This window comes from Schistosoma haematobium, chromosome 2, assembly GCF_000699445.3.
Source record: "Schistosoma haematobium chromosome 2, whole genome shotgun sequence".
NCBI lineage: Eukaryota > Metazoa > Platyhelminthes > Trematoda > Strigeidida > Schistosomatidae > Schistosoma > Schistosoma haematobium.
In genome coordinates, this window is record NC_067197.1 from 35,822,720 (window position 1) to 35,842,174 (window position 19,455).

General features: G+C 34.7%; 1 protein-coding gene across 1 annotated transcript; it reads left to right on the plus strand.

The window, feature by feature from the left end:
- Nucleotides 1-202: 202 nt before the first annotated feature.
- Nucleotides 203-19,238, plus strand: MS3_00006824 (uncharacterized protein; the record flags this gene model as incomplete). The annotated part of the gene is made up of 8 exons (XM_012945865.2): nt 203-1,113; nt 1,152-3,024; nt 3,933-4,009; nt 11,868-12,248; nt 14,123-14,468; nt 16,126-16,379; nt 18,081-18,477; nt 18,879-19,238. The coding sequence occupies exons 2-8, from the start codon at nt 2,941-2,943 to the stop codon at nt 19,236-19,238; spliced, it is 1,899 nt and encodes a 632-aa protein (XP_012801319.2). The 5' UTR covers nt 203-1,113; nt 1,152-2,940.
- Nucleotides 19,239-19,455: the final 217 nt, after the last annotated feature.

A 19,455-nucleotide genomic window follows, 5' to 3' on the forward strand; every position in this document is an offset into this window, starting at 1 on the left:
TGACAACGGACTCATCTTCAACACTTCAAAGTGTTACTTGGTCCATCTGATGCATGTTGCAGACTACAACTACAACTTGGGTAACTCCCTTCTAGTAGTATCCGAAGTTGGAAATGATTTAGGAGTGTTCGTACCCCACGATCTGAAGTCTCGCTCTGAGACAAAAAATTCCTTCCAAGCAAACCCTACACTGTTAACACTGGGGCGCCAGTTCGACGAAAGAACTTCTCACACAATCCTCAACAATTTTATTCGACCTCACTCAGAGTAGGGAACTATAGGGTTTCCTCCACCACTCTAAAAATATAAGGACACACTGGAATGTATCCTACAGCGAGTCACGAAATCAGTTCGGAAACTCAAATTTAAATCTTACAAAGAGCGCCTAAAATCGCTGAACATTTGCCCATCAGAGTACAGGCGTCCTAGAGGTGTCCTAAAAACTTACAACATCCTAAACACTTTCAGGCATCCCCTTGAACACCTACTTGAGCTTAGTCCCAATACAAAACTTAGGAGTAACACCCAGAATCTGGAGACACAACATCTCGGAATGGATTGCAGACCCACTTTCTACTCCTTGAGAGTAGTCGAATGCTGGAATTTGGTGCCTGTTGAGCTAGTCTAAATGACTCCTCATGAGTACTTTAAGAGGGAACTTAACATATTCTTAAGAACAATGGAACAGTATCTCGCTGTAATCTACAATTTCTTCTTCCTTTTTCTCTTTTATCGTTCAAAATACCTAGGTTCCTACTCAGAGGCATTGGTGATCCACTACTATTGGATTCGGAAACATGTTAAGCAAAAGAACAATTTGAAACCACTGCTCATGTGAATAAAAAATCGATGCTGATAAAATCTATAATAACTGTTGAAGCTACAGGGGCAGACGCTTATGAGCGAGTACAGTAGTTCCTCACCATCGATTTGTGGACAAAAAAGGTTCACCTACTTTGTAGTTTATCAGATTCATTGTACATTCGAAACTATTATGTTAGTTTGATGTGTGCGTTACAGCTCGGGATTTTGACAGAACTTGAGAAGAGCGCAGAAGGGATAGCAAATAATTTAGACTCATTGCTTCGTTCATTAACGTCTACATTAAGCCAGGTATTTCGTAATAAATCCCTCCATATGAGATTGTAAAGTGAATTACTTGTGTTATCGTGATGGGCAGCTGCAAATATGTCTGACTCAATCAACCAACAAAGGGGAAAATGCGTTGGAAAATAAAGGGAAAACGTGCCAAAATGTCTGATTTTTCTCCTGCCCAGGGGAAATAATGCAGATTTTCCCCTTTTTGTCGCTCTGTCTCTCAAATGTCGCTGAATTGTCTACTTTTCGCCTAAACATACGCCGAATTGCCTACTTCTCGCCTAAATACACGCCGAATTATCTACTTTTGCCACAACTTTTAAAACACCATTGGCATAACCCCAAAGGTCTCCTATGTTCGCTTTTATTCCCACAACACACTACACTAAAACTGCAATCCACGGGAAAAATGGTATATGCTTAAATAAATTTATTAAAAAGAAAAAAGCGTATTATTATACAGCATCATAGCAGAAGCTTGAGCATCAATCGTTATGCTTTTTTTGTAATTGCCAATCCATTGTTATTTGAAAAGATCTGCAAAAGAAGAAACAGGTTATGTATTTCTTCAAAGTTTGTCTTTATTTCCCCCATTTTAGCTTGGGTAACTGGAGAATTAAGTTACTCTTTTATTTATTTACAATATACTGTAACACTTAACATTATAATGCTAAGTGCTACTCTCCATGTTCTGCAAGCAAATGTGAATACATTCATTCACCGATAAATATTTATGATTCAGATGACCAATTGACAATATCATAGGCGAACTACATGGAAAACATAGAGTTTCGAGAACTTTAGCCTCATTTCTTATTGTTCCTAGCTCGCTAGGTTCCCTCTTGTCGTAGAGTCGATAACTGGGATCTTATTTCCTGCTGATTGTAAACTAGTTCACACAGTTTCGTTAGTGCCGTATTTTTAATGTCGCTTCATACTCAGTTAACAGATCAGTAAATTCAAAGTGTTTTTAAATCTCATCTCAAAACTATAATGTATCATAATTTACCCCGGGAATACTGACTAGTCGGATGTAGATGTCTGACTTTTGTCCAAGTGGGTATTCGGCATCCACCTACATGGGCGGTTCGTCAGGGAAGTATCAAATGCGCCATTTTCATTTGGATAAAATATTTTATTTCATAGTGACATACCGTAAACAAACTCCAGCATCAACGCGATTTTTCACTTTTTTAACATTTAAATATGATTACACTTTAGGTAGAAGTGAATTTTGTGCCGGTGATATTATTCAAGAGAACAATGAAGGCTCTACGACCAGGCCAAAGAACGGAACTCCACCTGAACTACAAATCACCATTTCGAGTGTCTTTAGTACTAATAAATCTGGAAAAAATCATGCAGTTTATTTTCCAGCGCAACTTATCTCACATGCTATTTCCAAAATTTGTTTAATGTCTAAATGGGTCATGACTATACAAAGAGTGCCACAAAATCAAACTTTGAGCTGAAAAGCTAAGTTGTCTGTTATACAGTAGCTCGTTGGGCTTACAAAATATTGGTAAGGTTGGATGTAATTCGTAGTTTCTAAAAATATGACTCATTAATCACGTAAATGCTTCCCATATGCCATAGACAACATCTTTTCTGAAAGGTCTACTCACACCACTTGACTATTTAAACAGTGATGGGTGAAGGCCATTTCAAACTGATATCCCATTTTACATGATTGTAGTTACTAAATATTATCTTCGTCCAAATGATAAGGACACTACTGTTTTGGTTCTATTTACCTCCTTTTCTTGTAATTCCCTCTCCGTCATTCTTGCTCCTTTCATGTTGAAACCAACATAATGGCGTACTGTCTTCTTTATGTTTTAGATGTCAAGTCTTACCTTGGACTGTACAACTGTATTTTCAGATTCCGTGGATTACGCTTGTGAAACTATCGGTGCATGTATAAAGGTTAGTCTGTTGATAAATGGCGAGTTGACATCGGTAGTTTGAAAATGTACGGCCATTACTAGCCATAATTTCTCAGTGTCTGTACTACCACATTTAAGGTTGGTTTAGGTTTCTATGAATACCCTTACTAAGGGCTGTTTATTTATATCAAGTCGAAATCTTGAGTAGCGGTTATCTAGTTGAGTACATTATTTATTTATTTATTTGTACACATATATATGTATACGACATTTTTGACATAGCTTCAGCATGAACGTTGACATGCTTCAGTGAATGCTCCGTTTTATCATTTATTGCCTGCTCTCACGTTTAAATAGTGACTCATTCTACTGATTCGACAGAAACCGTTTTATGAAATAAGTATAGTGTGGAATGATCAACATACTCAACCACTGTGCCTTTCCTATCTTTGAAAGTTTACTTGACCAGAAATGGGTCATAATTTTATTTTCATAAGTGTGATTTTAAGGTATCTCACGGTGGACTGGTACATTTCTAAAATTTAATATGAAAAATAACCCTAGTGTATTGCTATGATTAACGCTCTTATAAGTACTGGACAACTTTACGCAATACTCTTAATGATCTTGGTTCGGATAAGAGACCTTTAATCACAACTGTAGATGTACACTAGTTCATGGATTATGGTCCACTTGTAAACAATAATTTTACTAACAACACCATCTTAATATGAATTTAGCACAAATCCCCAGTGCATTCTAAAGCTATAAGGTTCAACGATGTGGGAAGTTTCAATAGTTTGAGAACACAGGGATTCCCTTGTCATTATAACAATCAACCAGTTAAAGTAAAGCCTTGTATACTTTGATTAATGTAAGATGTATTATTTGTATCTGAAATACTTAACTATTGTTGTAATATTTTCAGAACTTTTATTTCCCCCTTAGTCCACTTATGTTTTGATGGCCAAGTGCGAAGAATTATCCAAATCTATGTCTCAGCTGGAACCGTTAAAAAAAGAAATGTGAGTTACACCTCTTTGTTCCCTATATCTTTCTTCAGATTGCCTTAAACATGTGTACATATATCACTAATAACTCTTGTCACTCCGATTATTCAGTCATCATTGTATGTTATTTGGAATATTTATTTTTTAACTCGCCTGTAGTATAAAGAGTGGATATACTATGATGATTCAATCGGGCGAGCCTGGAATACTCTGCTCTTGAATATCCTATGAGAATTATTAAACTGCTAAATTTCGGTGAGCACTTAGCTGTACTGAGTCTCTTCACTAAGTGCCCAAAGTATAGTACAAACCTCACAGACGCAAAAACCACCTTGAATTTCATTTTTCATTTCACGCTGACCCAACGTTATCCTAAACAGGTTTGCAAATCACTCTATCGATATAAAGTCAAACCTAATGTCAACTCACTGAAAAGATATGCTGTGAACAAAATCAAAATACTTCAAGTACATATCACTGAATTAGATTATATGCTATTGACAATGTTCGTAGAAATCTCGAGGATCAAGTTGTGACATATGCTTCAGAAGTGCAGCAAACAAGAAGGAACAAAAATTTAATGCTTTCAAAGGATTAGTTTAAAAATCTACTAATCCAGACACAAGACTTGGTAGCTTCAAGTAAGCTCAAAATAGAAGAATTTAAGATGACATTAATTGACTACTGTAACTAATTTAGAAGCAGCAAACACAACATAAAGAGGACATTGACTAGGAAACCTCGAGAAGCCACCCAGAAAACTGAGATCGAGTAAAAATTTAATAATAATCGAACTAGATAAAGGATCAGGTGTCGCAATTTTAAACAAGATTGATTCTATAGATAAATTGGTCTTCTGTTTGATGATCAAACTAAATGTCATAGACTAGGATTACGTAAAGGCCTGGCAGAAAAGATGGAACATCAACCAACTTCATCGTTAAAATCTGTAGAACAACAACAATTTATTTCTCATTCTACTTGTGACATGCTTAAATGTTCAGAAGCACGCACTCCACACCTTTTTGACCTATTTACAGTGTAAAAGCAATAAGCTCAATTACGTCTGAATTTATCAAACACACCGTACCACTCAACAGCAAAGTGGCTCGTGAAATTATTAAGATCACTACATCGAAAGTTAGTGAAACGCAATGTAAAAGAAGTATTTGGATTTGGAAATGTAATAAGAAATATTAATCTAACGAAAATAGCCACGTCATCTTTGGATATAATGTCTTTATTTATTGATATTTCACTGACTAAAACTATGGAATATATTTGCAAACAACTTGTAGAAAAGAACGGTGTTACTTATGCTAGTAGATGAAGTGAAGAGACTTTTATTGAAATTGATAATGAGTACCCACTTCTTGCACAAAAACAAACGTTATCGACAAATAGATGAAGTAGCAGTGAGATCTCCTCTTGGTCCCACTTTCACCAATATATTTTTAGCTTAACTGCAAAACGGCGTATTATGTGATACTTTTAGTAAACCAAAATACCACTGCCTTTATGTAGGTGATGTACCAAACATCATCTACACGGTCAGTATACGAGGACTCTAAGAAACATTTGATAATGCACGTCCAATGACTAGTCCCACATGTGCTTTCTTCTCTAAAAGGTAGGATGGTTCGACATAAAGAAATGTATTTAGAAAAACTTGCACTATGTTCACTTACATAGAATCACATCCATCCAACAAAAATTAATCTAATTAAGTGTTCGAGTTACGGAAAAAGTGCTAAATAGTGTTCGCAGGGGAAAAGGGTGTTGAATAATTCTTATTGGTGAATCTTATCAGGTGATATCGATGACCGTGGTTCTCATTCATTACAAGTTCCTAGTACGAAAATGAATTAAATTGGATTTTTCATCAGACAGCCTTGCTGAATTTTACAAGAGACCTAGTAACTTCAAAGCAAATTATTTTCTAATCCAAAAACTTGCCAGTCCAAATATCCTTTGCCGATACTATAACCAAATATGAAATGTTTTGGCAAATATCCTATTTGTGTAATATGTTATTTTATCTTTCTCTCCTTATCTTAGAGAAGGTTTGAAACGAACTCTAAGTAAATTTGAGGAGGCATTAAGTACACCATTGAAGTAGTTAAATAATGAAACTTATCCTAGGAGATACTTTTCCATCTTTGTTTTGTAAAATTGTGGAACATCATTATTTCTTCATGTACATAACGTGTATAGCACCCCGCTTTATTAATGCATTCCTACTTACCGCAGTTATTTTGTTTGAATAATATGTATTTGTTATTATTACTATGTTTTTGATTATTAAATATTGTTATTTTTAACCGCAGTCTAATTAAAGTCACCATACTTGACTTTAAAAACTGGTAAAAATGATCAAAAAACTAGTTGTTCCTGTATTGGTAATTAAAGTTTTTGTTGAATGCTTGGTGAATAGCGTAACGTGATATAAAACTTGTCTCACTATGAGTTGCTTTAAAGATGTTGAAACACAATGATGCTTGTAGTAATATAGTGAACGAGAATGCAAGCGAGGACAACCAAATATGTTTGAATACAAAATTACAGAACGTCTTAGTAAAATCTGAGAACCATACGGCGAATGCTTCATCTAGAAAATGTTGATCAATTGCCTGGGATTTGACTGACCCTTCGTTTCCACACCAAGCACTCTCTGTTCTCGTTCTTTTCTCTTCGATCTTAACCTTCTGCCGCCAGGCATTTCACTTTCAACTGATGACTTAGACTACTTATGTCTGTCGACATCAGTACCACACACCACAGACTGAATTCGACTGACAATTAGGTATTCAAATAATTCCGATCGGCTAATCAATTTTGTTGGTCAGCGTAGTTGAGTTTAGGCGACTCACACCAGTAAATTCTCCCACTTCGTAATTGTCACACTACGAAAAGAAGATAATTAGTCTATTGTATTGTAAGTGTTTCTCCATTAGTTTGACTAAGTCACTCAAAGTACATTTGAAACCGTTGTCCAACCAATTCAGCGTTCAAAAGAGAGTCGTCAGATCGAAATACAACACTGCCACATGAAGCTACCTACTTGAGATGCGCTTTGTAAACAAGCTACTTAACAATTTTGGAATGGCCCAAGTAAATGACTACAAAACTCATAAAATAGTGGTCGACTTTCAGGAATGACATTTCTGATGACGGGTTTACGTTAGTCTGAGAAGCTAAGAATCAAGGACTGCTGTTAGCTACCTCAGAACTACTCAGCAGTCCGTACACATAACCCTGATAGCAATAAACTCAAAACCCTCAGGTTATGCATCCAATTCGTTACTTTCAAAAGAACGTGATAAAAAGTCTATTCAAACAGGTCATCACAATCTGCTTGAATGGTACTTGAATTTGTCGTTAAGTGAAACTACATCTGTTTGCTTCTAGAGATCACTAAAATGAATTAAACACTTGACTAACACGAGTTGGCTTTTATTAGTCATCGCGACGATGTTGCATTTGCAATGAGCACTACTTCAGAGAAGATAGAGTGGCGAGACCCTAATTTAGGTACGATCTTCAAACGAATCTTGAATGACCTTGACAATTATTAGCCAATCAGAAGACAGTTAGTATAAAGTGAAAATATATTGTAAGTAAGTAATGAATTACAGTGGATATTCTTCTTTTACATGATTTAAAAACTTGTTAAGGTTTCATAAAGGTTCAGAAGTTCTGAATCCATAATGCATATGGTATAGAAACTCATCCATAGGGTTAGGGTGCTAACATGCGGTCGGTTTACAACGGATTTTAGAGGTTAGGGTTAGGGTTGTAGCCTCTCTAAAATCCGACGTAAACCGATCGCATGTTAGCACCCTAACCCCATGGATGAGTTTCTATACCATATGCATTATGAATTCAGAACTTCTGAACCTTTATCAAACCTTAACAAGTTTTTTAATCATGTAAAAGAAGAATATCCACTGTAATCCATTACTTTCTTGTAATATATTTTTACTTTATACTGTCTTCTGATAGGCTAATAATTGAAATTACTCAAACGCTTCTGATTGACTCGTCCCTAAATTAGAGTCTCGCCGTCCCATCTGTTGTAATCTCTCATTAATCAGCTCCTCTCTAAAATCCGCTGTGAACCGATCGTATATTAGCATCGCGTGTTGAACTTGGCTCCGTGACCTTGAAATCGCTCAAACGCTTTTGATTGACTCGTCCATAAATTAGAGTCTCGCCGATAGAGTTTGTTCCACTCCAGATACTTCTGCGAATTCGCAATAGTACTGTTGATGAAAAACCAAAACAGGTGTAAAGCAAATCAAAGTACCGAAATCGGCGATATTAAAATGGTTATTGACTGATCTCTTCGTTGTGTTCTCCAACGGTGTATGTAATGAATTCAAAAAAGGATTGGCCTTATGTGTAGCATATTCACATGTATGTCAACAGTTACTGAATGTGATCATATTTCTTTTGTTAGTTGTTGACCTAAGGTGATTGGTCATTGTTGATATAATCGATGAGAAAAACGCGATTCATGACTTCACTCAATCTATCTTAAAAGGAATCCAAGAACGACTAGACATTACTGGTGCTACTTTCGTATTTGTATGTAGTCAGTAGAGACGCTGACAAGTAATTATTTTTACCCAGATTCCCTCTTTCTATGTTTATTTATCGGTAAGCTAAAAGTGCTTGTTTGTTGTCGAATGGAGTAGACTGTTGACATTTGATCAGCTTGAAGATGGTTTTCACCACGAGTTGATACCCGTTGGGGAATTGCCAAGAGCCAAAAACACTATCTAATTGTTTCGTCTTAATTAGGCGTCTAGGGACTAACATGGAATCCAATCCAAGACAATAAGTTCTTGAACCAAGTACCTGATCGAACAACAAACACACACTGATTAGTGAACAGCATCAAGATGGATCGAAATAGTTGAGAGTGACAATTGTCTCATGGAATTCAATCTGTGACTAGTCGGTATTATACTAAATGTGAGATCTGAAAATCTCTTATTTGACTCAGTATTAGCTGATGGGTGGGCATCGCTTGGTTGTCACAAGCTCAGATGTAATATCTAGTTGATTCTTCTTAATTTTTCTGTATCCTCCAACTGATGTCAGTCTGTAACAAAAACCACCTCAAATATTCGTCTACGTTTCTAGATCATTACAACTAACGAGTTAAACTTTGCATGACGGTCAGCCAGTTTATTCATATATCTGCCTATAAATTGACGTGATAGATGTGCATAAATCGAGTTTCTCTATTAGTCAATAAAGCAGCTCTTTTGAAATAGAATTTGTAATTTAAGCTAAAGATGAGCATCGATGAAGAACATTCAACACAAACAACTCGGTTATTCAGTATCATCTACACATCAAACTGATTATTTCAAGTATAAACTTCATACTACTTACTATATATTTAGCTTGACAAGGACAATAAGCTATCAATGCACTTTGTCGTTGAATTTCAATGACTTTGAGAAACAATTTTTTATTATTAATAAAATGCAGAAAAAATTCCATCGGTAGACGTCTCTCAACAGGTACATGTAATAACCAAGCTTTCAAAATCCTTTTTAATTCTTTTACTTTTTTCTCTTCTGTATAATGGATTTTTGCATCACGTAATAAGTCATTCATATAAGTGCCACAGAAACCAACAGTGTATGGTTTGTTTTTGCAAAATTTATGTGTTTTACTACGACAAACATCTGGGCAATTTAAATGTGGATCAATCTCACGAATGCATAAACCCAATCTACAGAGAAGAAGGAACAAATCAATTAGTAACATAATAAAGCTTTTTAGTGGTTTAGTGAGGAACGGATAGTTTTGAGGAGGAGGAGAAGACGAAATCTCTTCTCAAAGATGAATAAATATATGAAAAGTGAATTATTGGTTATACTGGATCAATATCATTATGTTGTTTCATAGACGTTGAAACTGTCGATTTGATTTCGTGCGAAGATATTTACCCACTGTACTGACTAACATCAAACAGCATGGAATATTGTGATAGTTTGAAGTATTCGAATTATAGTACAAACTAGGAATCCCAGAAATAACGCAATTTAACCAAGATGTATTAGATAAGCACGAAAGAACGTCTTATACATGGAATTCGAAAGGAATCACTAGTTCATACAAACGCCACATCCAACATAGCTTAAATGAGAATCAAAATTTCTGCAGTCGATTTTGTCTCTTCTTAACTTCATCGTGTGTCTGTCTGACTATGTATTGGATGTAGACTCTGTATGATCTGGAATATACTCATTAGTATTAGAATGAACAACTAAAGTCGGTTGTGTACTAAAACCACTCATATCTAGAATTGGAACCATAGGTTTCTCAACACCCCCACGATATAATATTGGATCCTCGTATCCACAAACGATAAATGATCTGGCCTAATTTAAAACATATTTCTCACATTGGTTAGAGAATTCATTTTAAGTGATCTCATGATAAGGATAAACAACAGTTGATATAAAATCATCGAAATCGATCTCATGTGAGACTTGTGCTTCGCATTGAACAAGTTCCCCACAAGAAACAAATGCATTATGAAAGCAAGTAAAATTTGATATAACATCAGGATCTGATTTCTCTAAAGTATTTCCATCAAATTTATTAAAAAATGTCATTGAAGAATAGTGAATCATTAGAAAAATAAGCATCTATCGGAGTTTCGATCATGATTTGATTCATTTAACATATTTTCTTCAGATTTATAGGAAATTACATCAGAAATATGTGAACCGTTAGGACAAATGATATCTGGTACAATGACATGAGGAATCCGGTAAGAAGGTTATTGACTAGTAGCTTTTGCCTAACAATGATTCTGGACTGCTATATGACCGTATGCTGCTTTTCGAAGTCGTGGATAAAGATAAATGATCATTAGAAACACCCAACTTAATAAGACCAAATTTAGGATTGCTTGCAGCGAAATGAATGTTAGTATTACAGACTGCCGGCATGTGTCAAATCATACCACATTTAAAGCATTTAGGATTACGAAATATACACGAATTACGTGAGTGAAACGTCCCACAGATCAAACATTTACCAAACTTGTGCTCATCTTCGTGACCTGCTTCTCAACTACTCAATGAATTGTTATCTGAATAACCTTGATTACGTATTAGACGGGGACCACGTAGTAAAGTAATGGGATCCTGATGTCCCGACGAATCATTTTATAAAATTTCCTTCCTTTACGGCATTCGAAATTTGTACACTTTACATGGTCTAGTAGTAGTCGCTTGCGAGTTGCATAAGGAAACGAAATAAGCTTTTCTGGTAAAGCCAGAGTTTTGATAAGCTGTATGATTTTCTTCCCGATGAATGTAAGGAAGTGAGTCACAATATTAACACTCAAGATATCCATTGGTAAAAGCCCAGATTTTAAAATCTTCCATGTAATCCTCAAAATCTGAATGTATGTATAAACGTCCCATCGCGACGCCAATGTGATGATTTAAATTATAGTGCAAACTAGGAATCCTAGAAATAACACAATCTAACCAAGAAATATATGAGCACGAACGAACGTATTGTATTTAGAATTCGAAGTCAGGCAGTCATCAAGTACAAAGGAATCATTAGTTCATACAAACACCAAGAATAGACATTTAGTGCAGTGTGGTTTTTTATATTATCTAATGAAATCATCATGGTAATAAATTATCGATTGGGTTATCGATAACACATTTTAAACTTATATTTAGCTAGTTAATGATTATAAAATTATTTTTGATTATAACGTTGATAATTTTTAACAGACTAAAACCATTGTAACGGTCTTTCTTTACATGTATTTCTCTATATTACTTGTTATATACACGTCATTATATACATCATACTGTAATTCTAGTCCATTATATTTTATTTATCAAGAAGCATGGCCTGCATCATTAGCATGGAAATGTAGTGGTACACCAATGTTAAAAGGACAACGTGTTCAGTTCATTGAAGAAGCGACGGAAGTTTATTATGATACATTAATGTCTGGAAGATTTATAGAAGATAGAAATTTAGACATTGTCATACCACCGAATAGCATATTAAAATCAAAAGATTATTTAAATATGCTTGATCTAGTAATACATACATCAGGAAAAAATCTTGGTAATCCAGTTGTAATGCGGATTAATTGTGAATTAATGAATAATTTAAAATGGGTCAAAGAAGTATACAATAGAGCATTATCCAGAAATACAAAGACATTTAGAGCTATACTGGATATAATTTATAGGTAAAAATCAAATTTCAATTCATTTGTTTATTCGTAATGCTTTCAACTGAATCTTCATCACAACTTTTATCCGGTAGTTAAAATGTTTTACAAAGGTGTAACCAATTAAATCGACCACCAGAAAGGCATCATAGAATAAAAAAAAGCAATACAAGTAACGAAGATGATTTTATGTATAAGAAACTGATGACATTGATGTCAGTATACCACAAACATTTTACTAGGATAACGAGTCTCAACTCAACCGATGAATATAAAGGAACAATATTATAGTAGTAGGGAGAAATAATGTAAGTGATTGTTTGTAGTGTTAAATGATTGGGAAACTGGTATACTGTCTATATATTTAACGGATTGTCTCATATGGGTGGTGCTGGACTAAACAATGATAATACTCAGTAAGCTAGTTAAATCTGCCAAAAATAACAAGGTTTCCACCAGTATTCATTACTTTCGAAATTGTTAACAGCATAATAGCGGAAGAATACTAAAATAGACGAGGAAAATAAGAAATAAATTGATATGTGACGAGCAAAAACACTGTAGATTAAAGAAAGTGTTGTAGTGGAGATAAAGAGTAAATAGATCAGCATCTCAGAGAGAAAGAATGTATTTGTAAAATTTCAGAGAATGAATTTGAAGTAAATCCGACGTTTCACCTGGCAATCATTCAAATTTTTTCAAGGAAATATAATCAAACATCAAAATTATTGTTGGGCCAGATCAACAGGCGAAACGTTGGATTTACTTCAAATTCATTCAATAAGATCTTACAAATACATTCTTCCTCTTTAATGTTTCACATCGACTCGGTGCCCGAATACTGTGAAACTATTCTATTAAATTTAGACGAAAGTTTTTATTTATGGATCAGCATATTTTTAATTAAATTTGAGACATTGCACTATTGCCCAGAAACCACGTATTTCGCATTTCTCATGTTAACTAGGAAAAATATACCTTTATATGGGGTAGAATGTAGTAATTTCTTGTCAAGAAATATTTCTCCTTATCTGTCATGATTATACTTTATAGTTATTAATGTTTTGGAATGAGTTGATATGTAACTTCGATATAATTATCAATACATATAACTGCAGCAAATATAAGTGAACATGATTACTGTCAATATGCAAAACTGGGTTGTGTACTATTTTCAAAAGGCCTTTATTGAAAGATTTCAATTCGTATTTTTAAAATTTGATTGCATTAAACAATGCGATAAATCATTAGTTTTGGACTTACTGGGGATTTCATACAACTTTATAATAGTTTTGTAATATATGGTGAATCATTACATATCCTCATTCATTGGAATATATTTATATCAATAAACATTTCTAAAATTCATTTCCTTCGTCAGAACCCGTAGTGGAAATACTAAAAGGACATATTCATATATAATGACTGAATAAAATTGTACTCCGTTCTCTTCTCCATTGTGAAATTACTGAATAGAGTCAAATAAACCGATCAATTAAACAGATGGGTTATTATCATTATCACATGTTCGGCAACTTTAAATCTTAAAAAAATTTATAGTTGATAAACGTATTATATAATTAAGATCACGAATAGGCATCGAGTGTAAGAATACAAAAAATCACGCTGAACTAAATATCCATTCCATGCTGTTTGATGTTAGTCAGTACAGTGGGTAAATATCTTCGCACGAAATCAAATCGACAGTTTCAACGTCTATGAAACAACATAATGATATTGATCCAGTATAACCAATAATTCACTTTTCATATATTTATTCATCTCTGAGAAGAGATTTCGTCTTCTCCTCCTCCTCAAAACTATCCGTTCCTCACTAAACCACTAAAAAGCTTTATTATGTTACTAATTGATTTGTTCCTTCTTCTCTGTAGATTGGGTTTATGCATTCGTGAGATTGATCCACATTTAAATTGCCCAGATGTTTGTCGTAGTAAAACACATAAATTTTGCAAAAACAAATCATACACTGTTGGTTTCTGTGGCACTTATATGAATGACTTATTACGTGATGCAAAAATCCATTATACAGAAGAGAAAAAAGTAAAAGAATTAAAAAGGATTTTGAAAGCTTGGTTATTACATGTACCTGTTGAGAGACGTCTACCGATGGAATTTTTTCTGCATTTTATTAATAATAAAAAATTGTTTCTCAAAGTCATTGAAATTCAACGACAAAGTGCATTGATAGCTTATTGTCCTTGTCAAGCTAAATATATAGTAAGTAGTATGAAGTTTATACTTGAAATAATCAGTTTGATGTGTAGATGATACTGAATAACCGAGTTGTTTGTGTTGAATGTTCTTCATCGATGCTCATCTTTAGCTTAAATTACAAATTCTATTTCAAAAGAGCTGCTTTATTGACTAATAGAGAAACTCGATTTATGCACATCTATCACGTCAATTTATAGGCAGATATATGAATAAACTGGCTGACCGTCATGCAAAGTTTAACTCGTTAGTTGTAATGATCTAGAAACGTAGACGAATATTTGAGGTGGTTTTTGTTACAGACTGACATCAGTTGGAGGATACAGAAAAATTAAGAAGAATCAACTAGATATTACATCTGAGCTTGTGACAACCAAGCGATGCCCACCCATCAGCTAATACTGAGTCAAATAAGAGATTTTCAGATCTCACATTTAGTATAATACCGACTAGTCACAGATTGAATTCCATGAGACAATTGTCACTCTCAACTATTTCGATCCATCTTGATGCTGTTCACTAATCAGTGTGTGTTTGTTGTTCGATCAGGTACTTGGTTCAAGAACTTATTGTCTTGGATTGGATTCCATGTTAGTCCCTAGACGCCTAATTAAGACGAAACAATTAGATAGTGTTTTTGGCTCTTGGCAATTCCCCAACGGGTATCAACTCGTGGTGAAAACCATCTTCAAGCTGATCAAATGTCAACAGTCTACTCCATTCGACAACAAACAAGCACTTTTAGCTTACCGATAAATAAACATAGAAAGAGGGAATCTGGGTAAAAATAATTACTTGTCAGCGTCTCTACTGACTACATACAAATACGAAAGTAGCACCAGTAATGTCTAGTCGTTCTTGGATTCCTTTTAAGATAGATTGAGTGAAGTCATGAATCGCGTTTTTCTCATCGATTATATCAACAATGACCAATCACCTTAGGTCAACAACTAACAAAAGAAATATGATCACATTCAGTAAGTATTGTTGACACCTAAACAAGGAGTAATTCTCACATTTTTACTATAAGACAGACCTCTATTCTTTAGCTCAATCGGTTTGCAGTTGCGTATTCGGTGGAAACCACAACACATGTATTCAGCTGTCAAGTTCCACTACTAGTCATAATGAATCAGTACTGAAATATGAAATGACTTGTTATCGAATACAAAATACACCCGCTAGAGTTTTATTCTTCATACACAATGACCGGGTCGAATGGGAACTGAGATAGTACATTTTTACATTTCTTGTTTTCTTAATCAGTTCTCTTTAAATGATCAGGGCAGCAGAATCGCCTATCTTAATACTGGCTATGTTTGATGATTATAATTATTCGAATTATTGTACTAACTAGAAATTCCCGAAATTGTGCACTTTGCTGTAAGTAGAACTAGATGAGCATAATTGAACGTATTGTATTTGGAATTCGAAATCAGAGGGCAATCAAGTGCAAAAGATTCATTAGTTTGTACAAACACCACACGAAGTCAGCTCACTAAACATATACTTTATTCACTTACTTATCTGGTCACATTACGTCATCCCTATGCAGATTGATTCGATTGAACTAATACTGGTAGGGTGATTATCTGCATTTCCACGCAACGGAATCATTTATGGTATCGAAATTTCAACATCATATTTTTAAAATGTTTCTTAGTATGACAGAAATTCAGACACATGTTCGAAAGTAAGAAGACAACATAGTTGTTACAGTGACAGTTACTGTGCGAATGGAGGCACATGTGTACAAAATCTGGAGATTGATCATCTGGAGTCAGGCTTATTTTGTCAATGTCCACCTGCTTTTAAAGGTACTCAGTGCGAGTATGAAAGAAATCCATGCGAAGATGAAGTTGGCTGTGTTCCATTTTCTTGTGTGCGAGATCCACGAAATTTAGAGTATGGTTCCCGGTAAGTATTTTATGTCCAGTTTCGGTAATAACTCATTTTAAGACAGAATATTAATATCTCAAATTAGATCGTGAACAAATGGTAAAATAATTCCAGATTAAGAAGGGAGCGAATGGCTATGATATAAAAACAAACTAAGAGGTCATTGTTCGCCTACTTGAGATTTTTTTAAGAGAATGTGAGCTAACTTGCGAAATCAATGATTAGGTTAATTAAGTGATATGTAGTTTCAATCTACCGATGAACAGTACTTTATCCTCTGAGCTGAACGGTTTAAATGGCTTTGCGCTTTCACTCTCGACAAAGTCAGGGTCACCAGTCTCAATTATAATTTAGTTTTTAAGACTATTCCAAAAGCAATAGACCAGTCAGTTCCAATGACTTTGTTTGTGACTAGTTGTCTAGATACTACTGAAATCAATACTACCTGAATAATCTAGTTGAATAACTGTGGTCATTGGAAGTGATGGTTTTCATGATACGGGAACAAGTTGGTGGAATGATGATTCCCAACATAATTGGGTTTAAGTGTATAGTAACAGAGAAAACAATTTGAAAATTTGGAGATATAATCTCGTAATCAAAGAGCAGAAAGGCATCACGACAGAATAAAACAACCTCAGCTGTCCTATGATTTTCAGTCTATACCACTCAGTAACAGTAACCTATAAAACAGACACAATATATTTAGGTTCAATAACAAGCACTGACAAATTAACGGAAGTTAACTATCAAGAACACGTTAGTTTGCTCGGCTTCCTCCCCTGCATTCTTCGTGCTCTTTAGGTACTCAAAACCGAAGATGGTGGGATTGGAGTGGAAACCTGCAGTTCACTAACTCAAAATTCAATCTTTAATCAGTAGCCAACATCCACTTATTCGAAAAACTGCTAACTTTCCATATATGAACTACATTTGTCTATCGCTTTCAGTATGCTGTTCCTAAATATTGTGAAAATTTGTTTCAGGAACTGTCCTGTTTAGTGCAGAATAAACTGCAGGTCGTTAGTTATGTAGAGTTCATCGCGAAGACCTTCTTACTTCCATGTGAATCTTCACTCCTAACTTAAAAGAAATCTATCTTCACTATCAAATTCAAATCCCTATAACTTAGTGGTATTGGTTGTTTGAATCTCCTCACTGATGTTCAGGACTACAGTCGGTTGGGCTCAATTGACCAGCCATATTGTTCAATATAACATCTGAAAAACATCCAACTGTTCAATATCTAACCCACTAAAGATTTGTGTTTTCACAATTATCCTCGACTAATGCCTGTGTCGTTCTTGGAAGCGATCTCTACTATATGTGACCACGTCTCTAATAAAGGCGCACTGGTATGTTTGACTTTGTCAGAAATCACCCAAATAGTATCTGTTCTATGTAGAAAAATACACTTACTACTGAGATAAACTGTTGGATATTATTATTCATAAAGACAGAACCAGCTAGTCAAATCCATTTTTCTATCGATTAATAGAAGTCACCATTCACAGTCTTTTTAAGGTCAGTGACTGAGGACACAAATTGAGCTTTGATGGCTCAATGGGTTTTCATACCACTTAAATTGTACACTGGATCTCAGATAACAGAAAAACATGATTCAATGTTTACCGTGTCAGACTAACCATAATTAATTAACATAGTTGCGATCTAATTATAAATGTTACTTAATTCCTTCTCTCTTTATGAACATATTAGTTGTCAATGTCCTACAACACATCAACATCAGACTGAAAGTGAACCCAGGTGTGTACCTATATCAGTTTGTGGTGAATTCAATATAACAAGTGAATCTAAAATGAGAAGGCAACCATGTAGGAATTCGGGTCAGTGTATCCAAGATACTAAGAATCCAACTTTGTATAAATGTATTTGTAGCCAAGGTTATACAGGTGATCATTGTGAGATTGAACCATCACCAGCTATATGGAGTGTATGGTCAGCATGGTCTAATTGTTTATGGCCTGACTTAAATGAAATATGCCACAAAAAACCATATCGTCAACAAATACGCACTTGTATAACTAATGCAATCGGCCAAAAATGTATGGGGGAAACAAAAAGGATAACACATATTGGATGTGATCTCAGTGTAGTGAGTTAGCATTACTTATGTACATATATGATATTTCACAAGAAGTTCATCTTTGCAATTACGGTTAATTTTGATTGGCTTATAATTCTATATAATTAGGTTACATATTATTGTATTGATTGTTCTAAAACAACACAAATGTTTCACTGTAATTACAACTTCGTCTTATATCCTACTCAGTTGATATAACCTAATGATAACTTCATAATCAATCAAGGAATGTTCACAACTCTCCTACATCAAGTGGATTCAATGTTGCACAAAGTCGAACAACCACAAACTGAACTCACCATACTCATCTACCCAGTGACCAACTTGACACTCCTACTGAACACATAATCAATACTGAAAATTAGATCAATAGTTATACATTTTCACAATTATTCTTATTTATTTTCCAGCTCCATTCAAAATCAGAGATCAACGTATCACAAACAAAACGTGAGAATCTAATAAACGCATTAAAACTATGTGATTTATATAGTAAACAATATGTTATGCCAACAAGTGAATATGGATTAAATCAACAATTAATAATAGTTGAAGAAGCCGATGATTGGATTACAACCGGTTTTGAGGATGCACCACAACTACACTTGAGTGAGTCAACAGTAACTGATCAATCACAGTCAGCAAACTGGCCTACGAGACAAGACTATCTACTCACCACAGGATGGATATATGTGACCATAATTCACATAGGAACAATACTTTTTTGGATTCATTACATACACCGTTGGAGAACACAACGAAGAGATTAGTCAATAGCCATTTTAATATCGCCGATTTCGGTACTTTGATTTGCTTTACACCTGTTTTGGTTTTTCATCAACAGCACTATTGCGAATTCGCAGAAGTATCTGGAGTGGAACAAACCCTATCTTCTCTGAAGTAGTGCTCATTGCAAATGCAACATCGTCGCGATGACTAATAAAAGCCAACTCGTGTTAGTCAAGTGTTTAATTCATTTTAGTGATC